Source organism: Anabrus simplex, chromosome 5 (assembly GCF_040414725.1).
Source record: "Anabrus simplex isolate iqAnaSimp1 chromosome 5, ASM4041472v1, whole genome shotgun sequence".
Classification (NCBI taxonomy): Eukaryota; Metazoa; Arthropoda; class Insecta; order Orthoptera; family Tettigoniidae; genus Anabrus; species Anabrus simplex.
The window spans coordinates 365125147-365141592 of record NC_090269.1 but is presented as its reverse complement, the minus strand read 5'-3'; the positions used below and the strand labels follow the sequence as shown (position 1 = coordinate 365141592).

Sequence of the window (16446 nt, the reverse complement as noted above, 5' to 3'; positions counted from 1 at the left end):
TTACAAAAAACCAAAGGCAACTACTTTTACACCTATGTGCCTCAGAATTTAGAAACAACTTGAGGGGTCAACAAAAATTTAATCATGCACATGCTAAGTGACTGTACTGTCAATTCATAAGAATTTCCTCTCTTTCATTTGGATCCCCTTTATCTCACCATGCTGAGTAAGGCGAAGCATTCAGCAGCATACTACCATGATGTAGTAGCATTTTGTAATCTGTCATGACATCGATCTGGACTTATAAGTGGATTTGCAGAGGTGAAAAGCTTTTTCAGTGAATTTAGCCTGATATTTCAGATCATCTTTCTCCGATGCATTAAAGGAAATGATCTCTCCAAGATACTTAAAATGTAACTTTTGATTCTTTCCATATCTGATATGGAGAAATGCAGTGATATTATGACGGTCAGATATCATTACTTCAGCTCTTTCAAAACAAATCTGAAGACCTAGAGCGTGATGTTTCAGTCTGGAGATGGGTGATGCTGAGGTCATCTACCGTTAGGACTACATGAACTATCAATCAATCAATACTGATCTGCATTTAGGGCAGTCGGCCAGGTGGCAGATTCCCTATCTGTTGCTTTCCTAGCCTTTTCCTAAATGATTTCAAAGGAATTGGAAATTCATTCAATGCCTCTCTTGGTAAGTTATTCCAATCCCTAACTCCCCTTCCTATAAATGAATATTTGCCCCAGTTTGTCCTCTTGAATTCCAAGTTTATCTTCATATTGTGACCTTTCCTACTTTTATAAACACCACTCAAACTTATTCGTCTACTAATGTCATTCCACGCCACCTCTCCGCTGACAGCTCGGAACATACCACTTAGGTCATAAATCAAGACATACCACTTAGTCGAGGAGCTCTTCTTCTTTCTCTCAATTCTTCCCAACCCAAACTTTGCAACATTTTTGTAACGCTACTCTTTTGTCGGAAATCACCCAGAACAAATCGAGCTGCTTTTCTTTGGATTTTTTCCAGTTCTTGAATCAGGTAATCCTGGTGAGGGTCCCATACACTGGAACCATACTCTAGTTGGGGTCTTACCAGAGACTTATATGCACTCTCCTTTACATCCTTACTACAACCCCTAAACACCCTCATAACCATGTGCAGAGATCTGTACCCTTTATTTACAATCCCATTTATGTGATTACCCCAATGAAGATCTCTCCTTATATTAACACCTAGATACTTACAATGATCCCCAAAAGGAACTTTCACCCCATCAACACAGTAATTAAAACTCAGAGGACTTGTCCTATTTGTGAAACTCACAACCTGACTTTTAACCCCGTTTATCAACATACCATTGCCTGCTGTCCATCTCACAACATTTTCGAGGTCACGTTGCAGTTGCTCACAATCTTGTAACTTATTTATTACTCTATAGAGAATAACATCATCCGCAAAAAGCCTTACCTCCGATTCCACTCCTTTACTCATATCATTTATATATATAAGAAAACATAAAGGTCCGATAATACTGCCTTGAGGAATTCCCTTCTTAATTATTACAGGGTCAGATAAAGCTTCACCTACTCTAATTCTCTGAGATCTATTTTCTAGAAATATAGCAACCCATTCAGTCACTCTTTTGTCTAGTCCAATTGCACTCATTTTTGCCAGTACAGGCAACAATGGTGGTTGGATAGAGAAGATGGAAAGGTGCCATAAACAACCCAACACAATGGGAGCTGGACGAGGGAAATCGAGATGGGATTATAAGATGAAGAAACAACACTTCCACTCCTGTCTCAAATGAACAGAGTTAATGCCCACAACATTCATCTCACCCCTCAGCCCCCCTCCCATCACCAATGCATGGAACAAGTTTATTGCCTAAAGAACATTATTTTACACATTTGTATTAGAGGCTACTCTGACTTAAATGTCTGTAATGTGGGTTAGGATATCCTTACCTGTAATAAATTCTCTGAATTTTGGTAATCAAGACTATTTTAAGGTTATTATTTATCAATAAAAATAAGGTCTTACATGCACATTTAATTCAATTCCCTATTTTATTTCATCAAAATCATTAACATAATTTACTGCCTAATACACACAAAAACCATGATAAGATGAAGAAGCAGCACCCCCTCTCCTCTTCTTTATACAGAACTAATGTGCACACATTTTCATCACTTCCCCTCTCCACAAAACAGAGCTATTGGCTACAAAATTTCACCTCCCACCTCTACTTAGCTATAAAGACCACGACCAGAAAACTGGCATCAGTCCAGAAACAGTTGCTGAAGGTAACAGATGACAGCAGCTAAGATAAGTACAGAAAATTTCTGCAGCGATAACACCCATGAGAGTATTACTTAGTATTTCCTTCTGTAGAAGAACTTCTACAACTTCTATGAAATAGCCCTTTTCTTGGTGTTTTAGAAGCAATCAATAGTACGAGTATATTTGCAAGAATCCAATCACCTGGAGGCAAAAGAGCTGAAATATGCTGCAATCAGAAGTGATACCTTTTCTATTAATGCTCCAAAACATCAAAATCAGGTAGTAGTTCTAACCATGTTCTGTAAATGACAGTAGTCTACTGTACTCCCATACCCGAGCATGGTTTAAGGTGGGGGAAAATTCCAAAGTGATCCTGAACAGCGTTTGAAGGAAGACAGATATTGTAAAAGACAGTTTCCCGTTGCTAGTTTGGGATTGTAATCCAAATATTGAGGCTGATTTCATGTGCCATGTTTTACAGCTGTATTCAAAGTTAAACAAAATCGCATTGCATCACACTCAAAATCCAGTTCTACCAGTGCCTTCTAGATTCATGCTGTTTGTAACTCTTGCAGGAGTTAACAATGCATTAGCTGGCCATGTTAACGATACCGATTCTAAGCCGAGGGGCACTTTCTGAACCAAGAAAACCATTTTAAAAAGTTCAGCTAACAACTGTAGAAATATGGTAAACTTATAGACTGAAACTCTTGAATTTGTTGTGGACACAGTTCGTCTGCTGTCATTATTACTAACGAAGGGTAGAGAAGGGTCCACCTATTCAATACCATTAGCGTGTATAGTGTCTTATATGATTGGGACTAGTTTTGACCCCGTATACGCAGGGTCATCTTCAGTCACGATCCAGTTGGAAAAATATACGCTCACATACAACACATAATAAACTAAACAATCTGGTATGTTTCAATATACAATCCAAATTTTGATGAAATCCAAACAGCACACCCAAAATTGAAATCAAATGACACTTCAAAACTGCTGCTGTTTGTGCCGAACTATGTCGTCGCTCCTACAGCAACCAAACATTCATGAGTTGATCTGGGAGTTAGCATTCCTCATCTGCATAGACAAACCACTTGGTTTATAAATTATGTTTTGTACAATAATAATATGGGTAATGGTTTGTTGAAGGGGAACATTCAAACTTGAATGGCTATTCCTTTTCATCAAATTTAGTGATCTATTGTTTAATTTGGTTTGAAGTGAATGTCTGAAAAGAAAATATTTGAAGTAAATTATTGAGAGAAGAAGGGGAGCTAGAAGATCGAGATTAATATACAACTGTATGAGACTCACCTCTATGCTCCTCGTAAAATGTGTGCATTTGGTACGGACACCAACACCAGATTGACTGTTGAGAGGGAGCAGCATTACAGCTCATGATGGCAGGGGTTGGAGGAGTGACGTGTGAGGAGGGCGGGGGGGATAGGTAGGTACGTACTGATTGGCGGACTTAACATGTCTCTTTTTCGTTTATACTTTGCATATATCAATCATCACCATCATTAGTCATTATGCTCATTACTGAGAGTCGTGACGTCGTAACTCTTATCAATTCCGTGTTGCAACCCTGACAAGATGTCTCCATCCCGAGCGGTTTTCACATTTCCTTAATATGATCTGAAGTGGCAGACCAGTGATCTTCATCGCCTGACCTATCCATCTACTTGCTGTTCTTCCTCGTGGTCTATTGCCTTCAATTTTGCCTTGTATTTGCATATATATAGGAATGATTATATCAAATAGAATATTAGGTTTTTCATTTATTTCATTAATATTATGGTTAGGGTTAAAGTACTGTTCTAAATGAATGTAACAATTCTCCAATATGTTGAGCATGGTGCCCTTCTCATCCACTTTCAATATGCTTAAGTCTTGGTCAATTGATGTGAAATTATGTTTTAAGTCTATCATGTGTTGTGCCATGGCAGAGAAACGATTGTATCTTGAAGCATTGACATGTTCCATGTATCTTATTGAAAAATTATGTCCTGTTTGTCCTATATATGTACTTTCACAGCTATTGCATTGTAGTTTGTAGACACCTGATTAGGAAAATTTATTAGTTTAATTGATAGTATGTGTATTAAGGAAATTGGAAAAATTGATAATATTCGTTTTAAAAGCTATTTGTTGGTTATATTTCTTGAAGATATTAGTAATTTGGCATATTGAGCCCCCTAATCTCGTCCATCAAAGCCCGCATGGCTTCACTATCCATGTCGCTATCTTTTGAGATGACAGGAACCCCCTCGCTAACGTCGGTGTCAACAATCCACAACAATATATAATTATTATTTATTTTAAAAGAAAAGATTCCTCTATCCAAACTTTACGTTCTTTCAGCTTCACGAATTTCCATTTCAATCATCATTGCAAATTAGGCCTCAAAACGGCTATAACTGAAGCTGCCTAACTGCCTAACATCATTAAGTTCATGAAATTTATATAAAATGGCAACGGGAAATTTTCGAAAAATTATTATAATAGTAGCCCTTAAATTCAGTTAACAAAACTGCCGGTTAACATGTAGTTCTAAAATTTGGCTCAATTTTAAATACCAACACATGTGGTATAGTGCCAGTAAATCAACCCATGCCTTCAGCATTGAGGTTCTTCAAACACACAAAGTCATCAGAATCTCAAACTGAACCCATGAAATCAACCTACTGCCACTCGAAAAAGAGAAAGTAGGCGTGAGGTTACCTCTTCTCATCCACGGTTATACTAATGTAAAATATATTTCCTAATAGCAGGTTGTTTGGTGACGAAACACGCACCACTGGCTAATATTCGTGAATAGATATGCACTAAGAAAGAGCCACTATTCACTTCGAACCTCACTTATGGGAAATTCATTTCATTGTTTCCCGGGATTCGAACTAATCCCCTTGAATTTTGGATACGCCCCTGCTTACGCGTCCGTCATGGCTTTGCCCATATCATTGGACCATGACTGTGTTCTCATTCATGAAAACGATTTTAAGATTGACATCAAGATGTCACTTATTCAGCTATAATAAACTGGGCTTCACGTGGAAAAGTCAGCAGTATGCACGGGTTACCAAAATAATCGTGCCCACTCTTGGAAGCCACACAAGTATACCTTGCCTATTAAACAACATAACACGCCCCTATCGCATTAATAGTATGCAATAGGTGGGATCGTGATTCATATGCAATAGGTGGAATAATTATGCGCCTATTAAACAATAAAATACGCCTATTAAACCGTAAAACACGTCCCACATTTGGCCGTATTTTATATGCGGGTAAAATAAATATATGCGCCTATTTATATGGCCATCACGTGGAAAAGTCATTTGTATTGCCTTCACGTTGGGAGCCATTTATATGGCCCCACGTTGGGCGCCATTTATATGCACCCGCCCCCTCCCTAAATGGCACCGGCATGGAATCTACAGGGTCGCACATGGGTCAAGAAGTATGAAATAAATAGGCGCTGAACTAAAGTAAACTTAAAGGCGTACAGGGGAGGAGAAGCAGGGCATACATAACTAAAATGAGATCACATTCGAATTAAAATATTCAACTCACAAACCGGTTTATTCAACCTTAATGATGATGGGAAAAGGCGCACTAAATAACACTAATGAATTACATTAAAATTTATAAATGTTTGTTGTGATTTGTTAGGTGGGCATCTGTCCGTTATACTTGATAGAAACGAGTACGTTTATCGCGAAGCGATGTATCGTGACATATAGCGAATGGTAATTTTATCATAACACTGAGGCTATATTATCGCTAACACATAAAACTAACATGCATCCGACAACATGTCTGAGCAATCCTTATTCTAACGAAGACCTAGATTCCCCAATGAAATGACGTAAAAGAAAAAAAAATACACACATATGATACAACACCTGGGTTCGAACCGACCCTCGCTATTATAGACATCGCCAAGCTGATGGACAGAACCACCACTGGCCTTATGTACAACCACACATGACATAAAGAACACATAAATGATACATGATATGCAACAAAATACGTAAAAGGCACTTTGATCTTTCTTCTGACGCTGTAGGCCTCCTATGCCTGCGTTGAGCATCGAACTGACAACCTCTTGCGATGAAGGCAGGGTCCTGTAATCCCTATCTATATTATACTCGAGCAATTAACAATGATTCGTTGGCAAACATTATCATTATCGGCCGGGTCGCTTGTTAATAGCTACACTGCTCTGCCGTGTTAGGTAAATCACATATTTTGCCGTTCAAACAGGCCTCTTTCTCTTACTTCAAAAAGCCCCTGCTTTCCACACAGCTGGGACATAGAAAAAAAAACACGATTGGTGGCAAGGGCAGACGAAATGCTCCCATTCCACACGCGGTCGACAACCCACCATTAACAGGCGTAACTTTCCCTTTCATAAGGACGCAAGACCACTCCACTAAGAAGCAAGTCTACAATAAACTGAGGTCTAAAACACTCGCGCAAATCACCTCGAATTCAACACATATTTACCCAACAGTATCACGTCACTTTCACAATGCGACTCCGGTATTACAATGGTAATCTTTGCCCGATTGTTATTATTATTATTATTATTATTATTATTATTATTATTATTATTATTATTATTATTATTATTATTCCTGCCGTCCTATATGGCTTACCCGCTACATTACTTATACACGGTCATCGTGCGGAATCTATTCAGCAATTACAACACAATTAAGTGCTCGCTCGGCAATTAACATCTGATTACTGACTGCTAATTAATCGATGGTCAGTACGTGGCTACTTTATCGTCACACGGCAATACATTCATTAATTACTTAATATTCACACGGACTGATATTTGACACACGCATTATGATCACTTCCTGGTAAATTTAATCACATAATAAATTTAATCTTATCACTTCCTATCTAAGTATTTCAAAGGGTGGAGTTCTTGGCTGTCAGTTCGGCCGCTGAGCCTCGTAGTTACGTGCCTTATGCACTGTAGTACTTACCGTTTTACTTGCCATACACTTATCAAATTAATGATTACTCTAATAACTACTCTCACTGCACTCCCCTAAACTAATTACTCCTGGTCTTCTGACGCAAATAAACAAACAGAATCTCCCAAGAAATAAATAATTGAATAAATCTCTATCCCATGAAAAGCTAGAGTATTATATTCCCTAAATTATTTACAATCAATTACTCAGACCTGTCGCCGGTTTCCTAAACTAAGAATTAATAACTACGCGCCCATTACGGCGCTCTATTTCAACAGGACTACATCTTTAATCTCTTATAGCGTCAGTTTACAATAAATATTCCCATCCCCTCTATGCATGCCAGATAATAAGACTTTGTACTCATCTCTATCACTTGATGACACCTTCGTCAGCTCAGGAGGTCCATCCTGAGCTTACTCCTCCTCCATGGGCACCACGGTGATTACTTTCATTTCCATTCCATCTTGAAGTTGAAGATCCATTGTTCGATGCTGGTGGAGCCGCTGGCAGTTAATCCTGTACACACACAACGTCACTGTTTAATTCACACTCCGGTTAACAGCGTTCAATGTGAACGTCCGGTCACGATCTCGTAAGCGACTACGTAATCCGCGGTTCAGTACCGAATCTCATCTATCTCGGTTTTCCTATTCAGTCTGCTGCTACGTCAGATTATTATACTATAGTAATGATAATAATATTACTTTACACATCACGGTTTTCTAAAAAGTTAACACTGGCGTCACAGAGATCAAAACTATACACTGTTTATGCGAATTGTATTATTTCACTTAAAATGGGAGTTAACTTCACTTAAACAAAGAACTAACGAGGGCTTAGCCGAGCATAGCTTCGCCGTCGATGAGCCGCTAACCCCGAATGACGCTTGTCCCTTACTGCAGTAGTTTTTACAAGGGAGCGATACCCCTTCCACTAATTTGCGTAGCGCCTATTCCCGGCGTACTCGAGGTATAATAGTACGGTTAATCGGTGACCAGTATTTAGTTGATGCGATTGAGACATAACCACTCACTTATCCTTCGGTGAATCTCCTTAATTTAATTAAAATCTGTCCTGCTTCCCCCACCCTGCGTGGTGAACTCCCTTTCTCGAGGAGGTGTCGTGAGAATAAACAGATGACCCAGTACTTTTCCACGCAGAAACCACACAGTATTCTTTCTTCTTCTGAAAGTTATCACGAAAGAGGACATTAAACACTCTAAATAAATGTCCCAGCGACATTTATCCCTTTTAAATCGGGAGATGACCCCATAATTCGAGTTTCATTAATTTTCTAGATCGTAGGTAATTAAGTTGGCTAGTCCGAGTCCAAGATGGCTCCTATATTTCGTTTCGAAAAAGTTGGTTTCCCCTCATTCAGTGAGTCTTGAGGAGGGATGTCTTCTCTCGAGTGATGTCACGGGGAATCCCCATTCATAACCCCTCCCAGGTCTAAGTTGGCTTGGTTTCATCTGCGGGCCCCCGCCACACAAAGGACAATACTGCGCAATAAGTTGCAGACAAAGAAATCTCGTAGAATAATTTTTTAAAGACACAATTTATCTATCTCAATGATATGAATATTAATTAGTTTCGGCATGACCTCTATTAATGATATGACTATTAATCGGTTTCAGCATTCTTTCCCTTAAATAGCATTGTGTGCATAATTATGAAGATCAATATCAACCAAAGGTCCTTGGATCATGCCCCTGTCGGGTTCAATATGTTTATATTATTGAATGTGAAGGAAGAATTTTTTTTGTTTTTTGTTTTGTTTATTGATTCTCTGTTTAAAGTAAAAATTGACACCTTTTAGTTGTGTTGATAATTTTATTGATAAATTGTGCATTATACCCGTTTGATATAGCTATTGATCATATAACATTTAGTTCATTTTGAAGGTCTCTTTTAGATAAGGGGATGGTGAATGCTCTGTTTACCATACTATAGTATGCTGCTTTTTTATGGGATTGAGGATGGAGAGAATCATTTTGGATTGTACTAACCGTTTGAGTTGGTTTTCTAAAGATACAATAAGATAGCCGGTTGGGATGTCTAGTAATATTTAAAACTAAATAATTTAGATTTTGCTGGGATTCAGATTTCAATGTAAAATTGATATGTCGATCTATAGCGTTTAAACTGGTTAGGGTATAGGCTGCATTTCCAAGGTCTTGATTTAACATAGCTTGAACATCATCCACACAGCGAGCCCAGTAGTAGATATTATTGAATGCGGGTTTAAGATCTTTGTGTATTCTAAATTATCTAAGTAAATTTCTGCCAATATCCCTGAGGCTGGTGATCCCATGGCCAAACATTTCTGTTGGTAAATGACATTATTAAAACTGAAGTAGATGTTATTTAGAACCAATTTCAGACTGGACATAAATTTCTGAATTTCATGTATGGATAGTTTGCTATACTTTCTTAAATTATTGGATATTATATCTATGGTTTATTTTATAGGGGCACTTGGATACATGTTTTTAATATCAAAAGAGTGGATTAATGATTAGGTTGAAATTCAAAATTTTTAAGATTTTCTACTAATTCTAATAGACATGATGCTGTATCGGCTTTTGGGCTTATGCGGTGTCAAGAAAATAAGGTGAAATCCTTTGCATTTCGCAGGGAACTGTGCCCTGCGTCCTCAGAAGAAATCTCGATTGTCCACGAAAAAGGCTTCCTAAACAATGACCCTTTAAAATTTAGACGTTATAATAGAAGTGGAAATGATACGTTCATTCACCATCAGATGGCTCCCAGGACATGGCACAATGCTAGTGTTCGAAGCGGAAGCTGACTGAACCATCAGACTAAGCGGTTCACATAACGTGTGTACGTTACATATGAACTTGACAGGTGTATGATATAGACACAAGCCTGGAATGAGACATCTGGCGCCGAGGAACATACGAATTTGGAAAAAACCTAGACGAAATAACAATAGTGAAAGGACAGGGAAGGGAACTACCTACCTAAATTCTTAATGGCTGGCAACCAGGTATTACTGAATTGATAGCTGGTGTCCCTGTTGAAATTGCTACAATTTCTATGTATTTCCACAGCTTGCTGTATAATCCTAGACATGTAGTGTCTAGTGTGGGTAAGAGCTCGAGCATCTTGGAACATGACATCATGACCCGACAATAGAGCGTGCTCAGTTATTGCCGATTTGTCTGATTGGTTGAGACGAACATTACGTTCATGTTCTATGATACAGGTACCAATGGACCAGCATGTTTGGTCAATGTATACCTTACTGCAAGTACAGGGAATTTCGTATACCCCAGGATGTAAAAGTGGGGACAATTTGTCCTTGGTTTTACTCAGACTGTGAGCAATTTCAGTGACGGTGTCAAACACGGTTTTTATATTGTGTTTCCGGAGGACCTTGACAATTCGATCTGTGGTGTTGTGAATTTAAGGCAAGTGGGCAGTTTCCTTCACTTCTTCCTTCTGTGAGCTTTGTTTGGTCGTTTCTCTGGGATGCAGGGCTCTATGAATCTGCAAATCGCTGTAAACATTACCCTTGAACGCGACTTTGAGCATGTCCATCTCCACCTGGATATGTGATGGCTCACAAATTTGTCTCGCCCTCTTGGCGAGTTGCAAGTAATGAAAATGCTCCATGAACAAACAGATGGATGGAGTGGCTATGGGAAGTCTACTTTCGCCCATAGTGGCTAATTTCTTCATAGAGTATTTTGAGGAGGAGGCTATTGCCTTGGCGCCCGTCAAACCTATGATTTGGTGGAGGTATGTTGATGATGCATTTGTGGTCTGGACAGAAGGTCCTGAGAAACTTCATCTATTTCTAAACCACATAAATCAGCAACATCCTTCAATAAAATTCACTCTAGAGATAGAGTCGGACGGATGCCTTCCTTTCTTGGATGTTCTAGTAAGAAAAAAACCGAACGGCTCCTTAGGACATGATGTAGATGTTGATTTTCATAAAGAACCTACAATATTTGTCCTGAATGAGTAAATTTATAATACCAATATAATGGTCCGTTATTGGACATTATAAATTTTCCAGCTAACTCATTCTTGGTTGCCTGCGTTTCGCCCTCGTGTGCTAAGTTAGGCTCGTCACTTGGGACTTAGCACACCACCCAAGGCGCAAGGCTAGTGCATACCGTGGAGGCCACTGCATAGGCTATTTGAAGCCATCAGCAGTGCCAACGCACTATGAGAGCTATGTCTCATTTCCAAAAATAGATGCCTGCCTGGCCATCAAATGATGTAGCTGTTGATTCCCATAGGGGTTCAGCGGCACTACTTTTGAATTTACAAATCTCATACGGTGATAGCAGCAAGCCATTGGTCTGGACTGGTCATATCCAGCTAGTGACAAAGCCATTGGTCTGGATTACAGTAGTTAGGTCTGGTTAGTGACAAAGAAAACTTATGTTGTGCACACTGAATTTCTACCTTGTAAGTGACGTGTATAGTTTGGGTCTCTAAAAACCTTCCTTGATGTTTTGCTATGTTGGCGTTCTTAATTATTTATTTCATTAATTATAATTGTAAACACTTGTTTCTTTGTTATCATCGTAATTATTTTTATTTTCAAACCTAACCTTAAATTAAACAGAGTAATTGTTTTTTTCTTTTTTTTTTTTGCACGTTCGCTCTTTAGAACTTTTTTTTTTTTTTGGGCCCCACAAAAACGCCTTAACCAGTTTTGACTGTACACAGCATGGTGAATAACAAGTATCCTATGAATATTAACCTAAAGTAGCGCTCAAATTAATATGTTCAAACAATGTAAACTGTAAGAGTATTCTCATTAACCTTTTCACTCCCACGTCCGAGTTAACTCGGACATCCGAGTATCTTCCGCTTTCCCAACCACAAGTTAACTTGTATTTCAAATGCCCCGCTCTCTCCCGGCGCCGAATTTGGTCGTATGTTCCAGTTCTGCGCTGAACGTGAGATGGCATCATCTGACAATGCTCAGAGAAGAACACAGGTATCTCGATACATCGCAAGCATCGTATATTTAGTCTCGACCCTTACACTATTCTTTGATAGCTGTCTTGAGTCACCCAAAATGGCTGCATCCACGAGCACTAGTAAACAAAGTTTGACGGAAAGTGATATTTTAGATGTTTTAGGTAATGATAACGAGTCTGACTATTACGAGGATAGTGAAGATGATATATTAGTGAATGATTCTGTAGAAAGTGATACTAGGAGTGATTTATCTGAAGGTGGGGAGAAGGAGGAATTAGAAATCGAACTTGATCACATGGTGCGGAAAAGACCGAGGTTAGTGCCACCACATACACTTTCTCATAGAACCTGGATAAATGACACTAATTTTACACCAATGAAAGATGATTTTGACCAACCCAGTCTGGCATTAGGGACGAACTTAACCTCAATGAACATTCTACGGAATATGAAATATTCATTACGTTATTCACAAAGGACAAATAAGACAAGCCATGAGAGGGAGGAAACTAGCTAGATATGTATGTGTCAAGTGTAGTGCTTCACGTTGTGTACACCCCTGCATGGAAATTTACCACATAGCAGGGAAGTTTTGATGAAAATGTGAAGGGATAATGTTTTTATTTCATTTTTGGTCATAAAACTTTGTAAATAGTTGTAAATATAAAATAAATATTAACTTATTTCAGCTAGTGTGAAATTATCCAAAATAACCCAGGATGGGGCATGCATAAGCAGGAAAGATTCTTGGGAATGAAAAGGTTAAAACGTCTGAATACAGAGGGGACTGATTCGGTAGATCACAAAGATAAATCAACGCCAAAACAAACTGTCCAATAGACATTCCAAATAGTTGATAGCACTGATATAATCTAGCAAGAGTAGAACTACTACTACTACTACTAAGTGTGCTTTTTTTATTTTTATAGGTATATCAACTACTGAGAGATTACCCTGTCATACTGCCCTAAGATGGAAAATATCATAAACTAAGAATAAAAACAAAACACCAAATTGAATAGCAACAACATGGTATCAGATAAAACACAGGGACAATAGATCTTTGCCATTAGACAGATAATGGAAATGTAGTGGAAAAGTAGGAAAGATTTATTTGTTGTGCTTTGGCATAGAAGAAGCTTATGACAGCATGCCAAGAAGTAAAATGTAGGAAAGCCTAGGCAAAGTAAGGATTCCAAAATCTCTAATTCACAAGATCCAAATGTTGTATGAAGGTTGTGAGAGTAGTGTGCAAGTGGGAAATGGCAGGTTGAGATGGTTTCGAACAAAGAGAAGAGTACAACAAGGCAGTTCACTGTCTCCATTACTCTTCATCACCCTTATGGATATCATTATCAAGGAAATCAAAGCAGTGAATTCTGGTGATCTGAATGCATTTGTTTTCGCTGATAATGTTACCATCTGGGGAGAGGCAGAGTAGGAGGTACAGAGGAGGTTAGATTTTTGGAGCAGCAAGTTTAAAGGATATAAGTTAACTATGAGCAAACAAAAGACAGTGGCAATGAAAACGAGCAGAACATCCACATAGTGTAATCTCACACTTAAGGAAGAGAGAACTGAATGGTTAAAAAACTTCAGCTCTCTTAGAAGTGTTGTGTTCACCTTATTTTCTTGACACGGCACAAGCCCAAAAGCATATACAATATCATGTCTATAAGTACGGGCCGTGAAAGCATTAATGGCAACATGTGAAATGAAGTTTCTAAAATCAGTTATGCAGAAGAGAAGAAGGGGAATAATTAGAAATGATTACATCAGAAGAGACATGTAGGTGAAATTGACAATGGAAGGAAGACTGAGAGCTGTATGACTGAAATGGTTTGGCCATGTAAAGGAAATGCAAAATATGTGGATTCTCAAGAAGTACTGGAAGTACTTACAGTGGATGGTGCCAGTCGGACATCCCAAGATGTGATGGGTCCATATTAAAGAAGACTGAGCAAAAAAGGGAGACACTGGAAAATGTAATGAGAGAGAAGAAGTTTATAAAGACAAAAACAGACGGAGTCATTGATCATATAAATCCTACCTGGCCTGCTGATAATATCCACAATGAAAATCCACAATGATGTTTAGAATGTTTGTTTTCTCTTTGTCCCAACTAACTGAGGTTCTAAGTTTATGGTAAAAATGTAAGTTCTTTCCAACTTACAGTTGATATAAATACTTGGATTGAAAAAAAAAATGTAAAGACAGGTGTCCTTCACATTAACTTGAAAAATAACAAGTTCGGTGGAATTTTATTTGGCCATTCAAATATTATAAGGGGAGAAGGTTATAGAGATGTACCGTATACACACAAGGATCAAAACTTATGTTTTCCAGTAATCCATACACACTTTGCATAACTACAAGTATACAGCTGAACTTGCTCTTTCACATAATCAAGGTATTTTGAGAAATAAATATCATCATGTTACTTTTCTTGAACAGGCCCATAACCCCACATTTTTAAAAACCAGACACTCCTCTTAGCTGTTATCCATACATACCTTGCATAAATAAATAGCTGAACGCAGTTTCTTTCTAAAGAAGTAAGAATCCACCTTTACTCCTGATTCATAATGAATGAGAAAAGTGTTTCTCTCATTAGGCCAATCAACTAGAGCATCTCGAGGAACACAACCATCCTCAAGTAATTCATGAGTGGCAGAAGGGCAGGAGCAGTTACGACTTCCAGCAACTGTCTGGCTAACAGGGCAAGGTATGCAAACATTTCCATCAGCAGATGGTATGGTTCCATTTGTGCAGTTTAAGCAGTGCATTTCACTGCCAGATCCATTTAATTCTCTTTCCACTAGAAAAATACAATAAATAAATAAATAAATAAATAAATAAATAAATAAATAAATAAATAAATAAATAATGAAAGAAACAGGAAAAGAAAGAAAGAAAGAAAGAAAGAAAGAAAGAAAGAAAGAAATGACTACAGTACTGACAAATAAAACTGAAAATGAACACAAACATGTAACTAAAATTCAAATGGAAAAGGTGATGTTTTATATAAACAAAAGTAACATAAACCTCAATATAACAAAGATCAAACAAAACTGTAGCTGTCACCTATTTAATTGTCATCTATGGTTTCAATATAAAATTCTACAAAATGATCACACATAGTGGAATACATGCAATACAGTCAAGTTGATAAAGGAAAAAAGCAAACAATTATTAATGTACACATGCATATTATTTTTCTTCTTTTACTTCTTTTAATTTCCCTTGTGTCACAAGAATTGACTTTATATCACTTATTGCAAGTATATTTATCTGCTAAGCAGCAATTGAATCAACAAAGAAAGAAATGAGCTCTGAGCAATAAAAAAGAAAAGAAGAAGAATTTACCCCAAACTTGTCCAGAAGAACATTGCTTGCATGATGAAGCAACATTATCCTGTATGCTGCATGGTAGGCATTCCATTTTATCCTTAGTAGGGTACTCATTTGCAGCACAAGCTTCACATTTTGGAAATCCTGTTGTATCATCTAATGCTATTATCTTGCTTCTGGAGTTGCAAGTACAAGCCAATCCTATGAACAAACAAGAGAACAAAAGTTCTTTATTGCTTTAATTCTGATATCAGACTATTTTAGGAACAAATTGCAGTCAAATGGTTCTAAACAAAAAAGTCTTGATGGTAGATAAGAAGATAGAGCAAACATATAATCAGTTTGACCATAATATGGCTTCCGATTGAGATAGCTAAAATTAAAATTCAGGAAACTCAATCGTCAAAAATTACCAGTGTTTCGCCCAGAGTGCGGCATGGGCTCATCAGTTGGATACCGCACCTTTTCCAAGACACTGGCCGGCTAGCACGCCGGTAGCGACACCACTGCAAGCCATACATATGATAAGCACAATGCAGTGCCGACGTACTAGGGGAGAATTGCATCTCCACTTGCTATATTGCCCTCCCGGGCTAGCAAGACCATAATATGGTTTCCGATTGAGATTGCTAAAATTAAAATTCCTGAATTTTAATTTTGTAATCACATAGGCTGAGTAGACCTCAAACCAGCCCTCAGAGCCATTTACAAATCTCTGACCTTGCCAAGAATCAAACTTGGGGTCTCCAAATGAGAGGTAGGCTCGTTACTCCTTGAATTTTTTCTATCCATTCATTTTAATTTTAGCTATCTCAATCGGAAGCCATATTATGGTCATGCTAGCCTGGGAGGGCAATATAGCAATTGGAGATGCAATTCT

The 16446-nt window shown here is 38.1% G+C and overlaps 1 protein-coding gene across 1 annotated transcript in view; it reads right to left on the bottom strand.

Moving 5' to 3' along the window:
- LOC136874921 (meckelin) overlaps positions 1-16446 on the bottom strand; it is a 162085-nt gene that overhangs the window by 126137 nt on the left and 19502 nt on the right. The window contains exons 2-4 of the mRNA XM_067148633.2: positions 15582-15767; positions 14729-15033; positions 13635-13637 (exon numbers count right to left, since the gene is read on the bottom strand). Of these exons, the coding sequence (XP_067004734.2) occupies positions 13635-13637; positions 14729-15033; positions 15582-15767 (494 nt within the window). The remainder of the gene's footprint in view (positions 1-13634; positions 13638-14728; positions 15034-15581; positions 15768-16446) is intronic.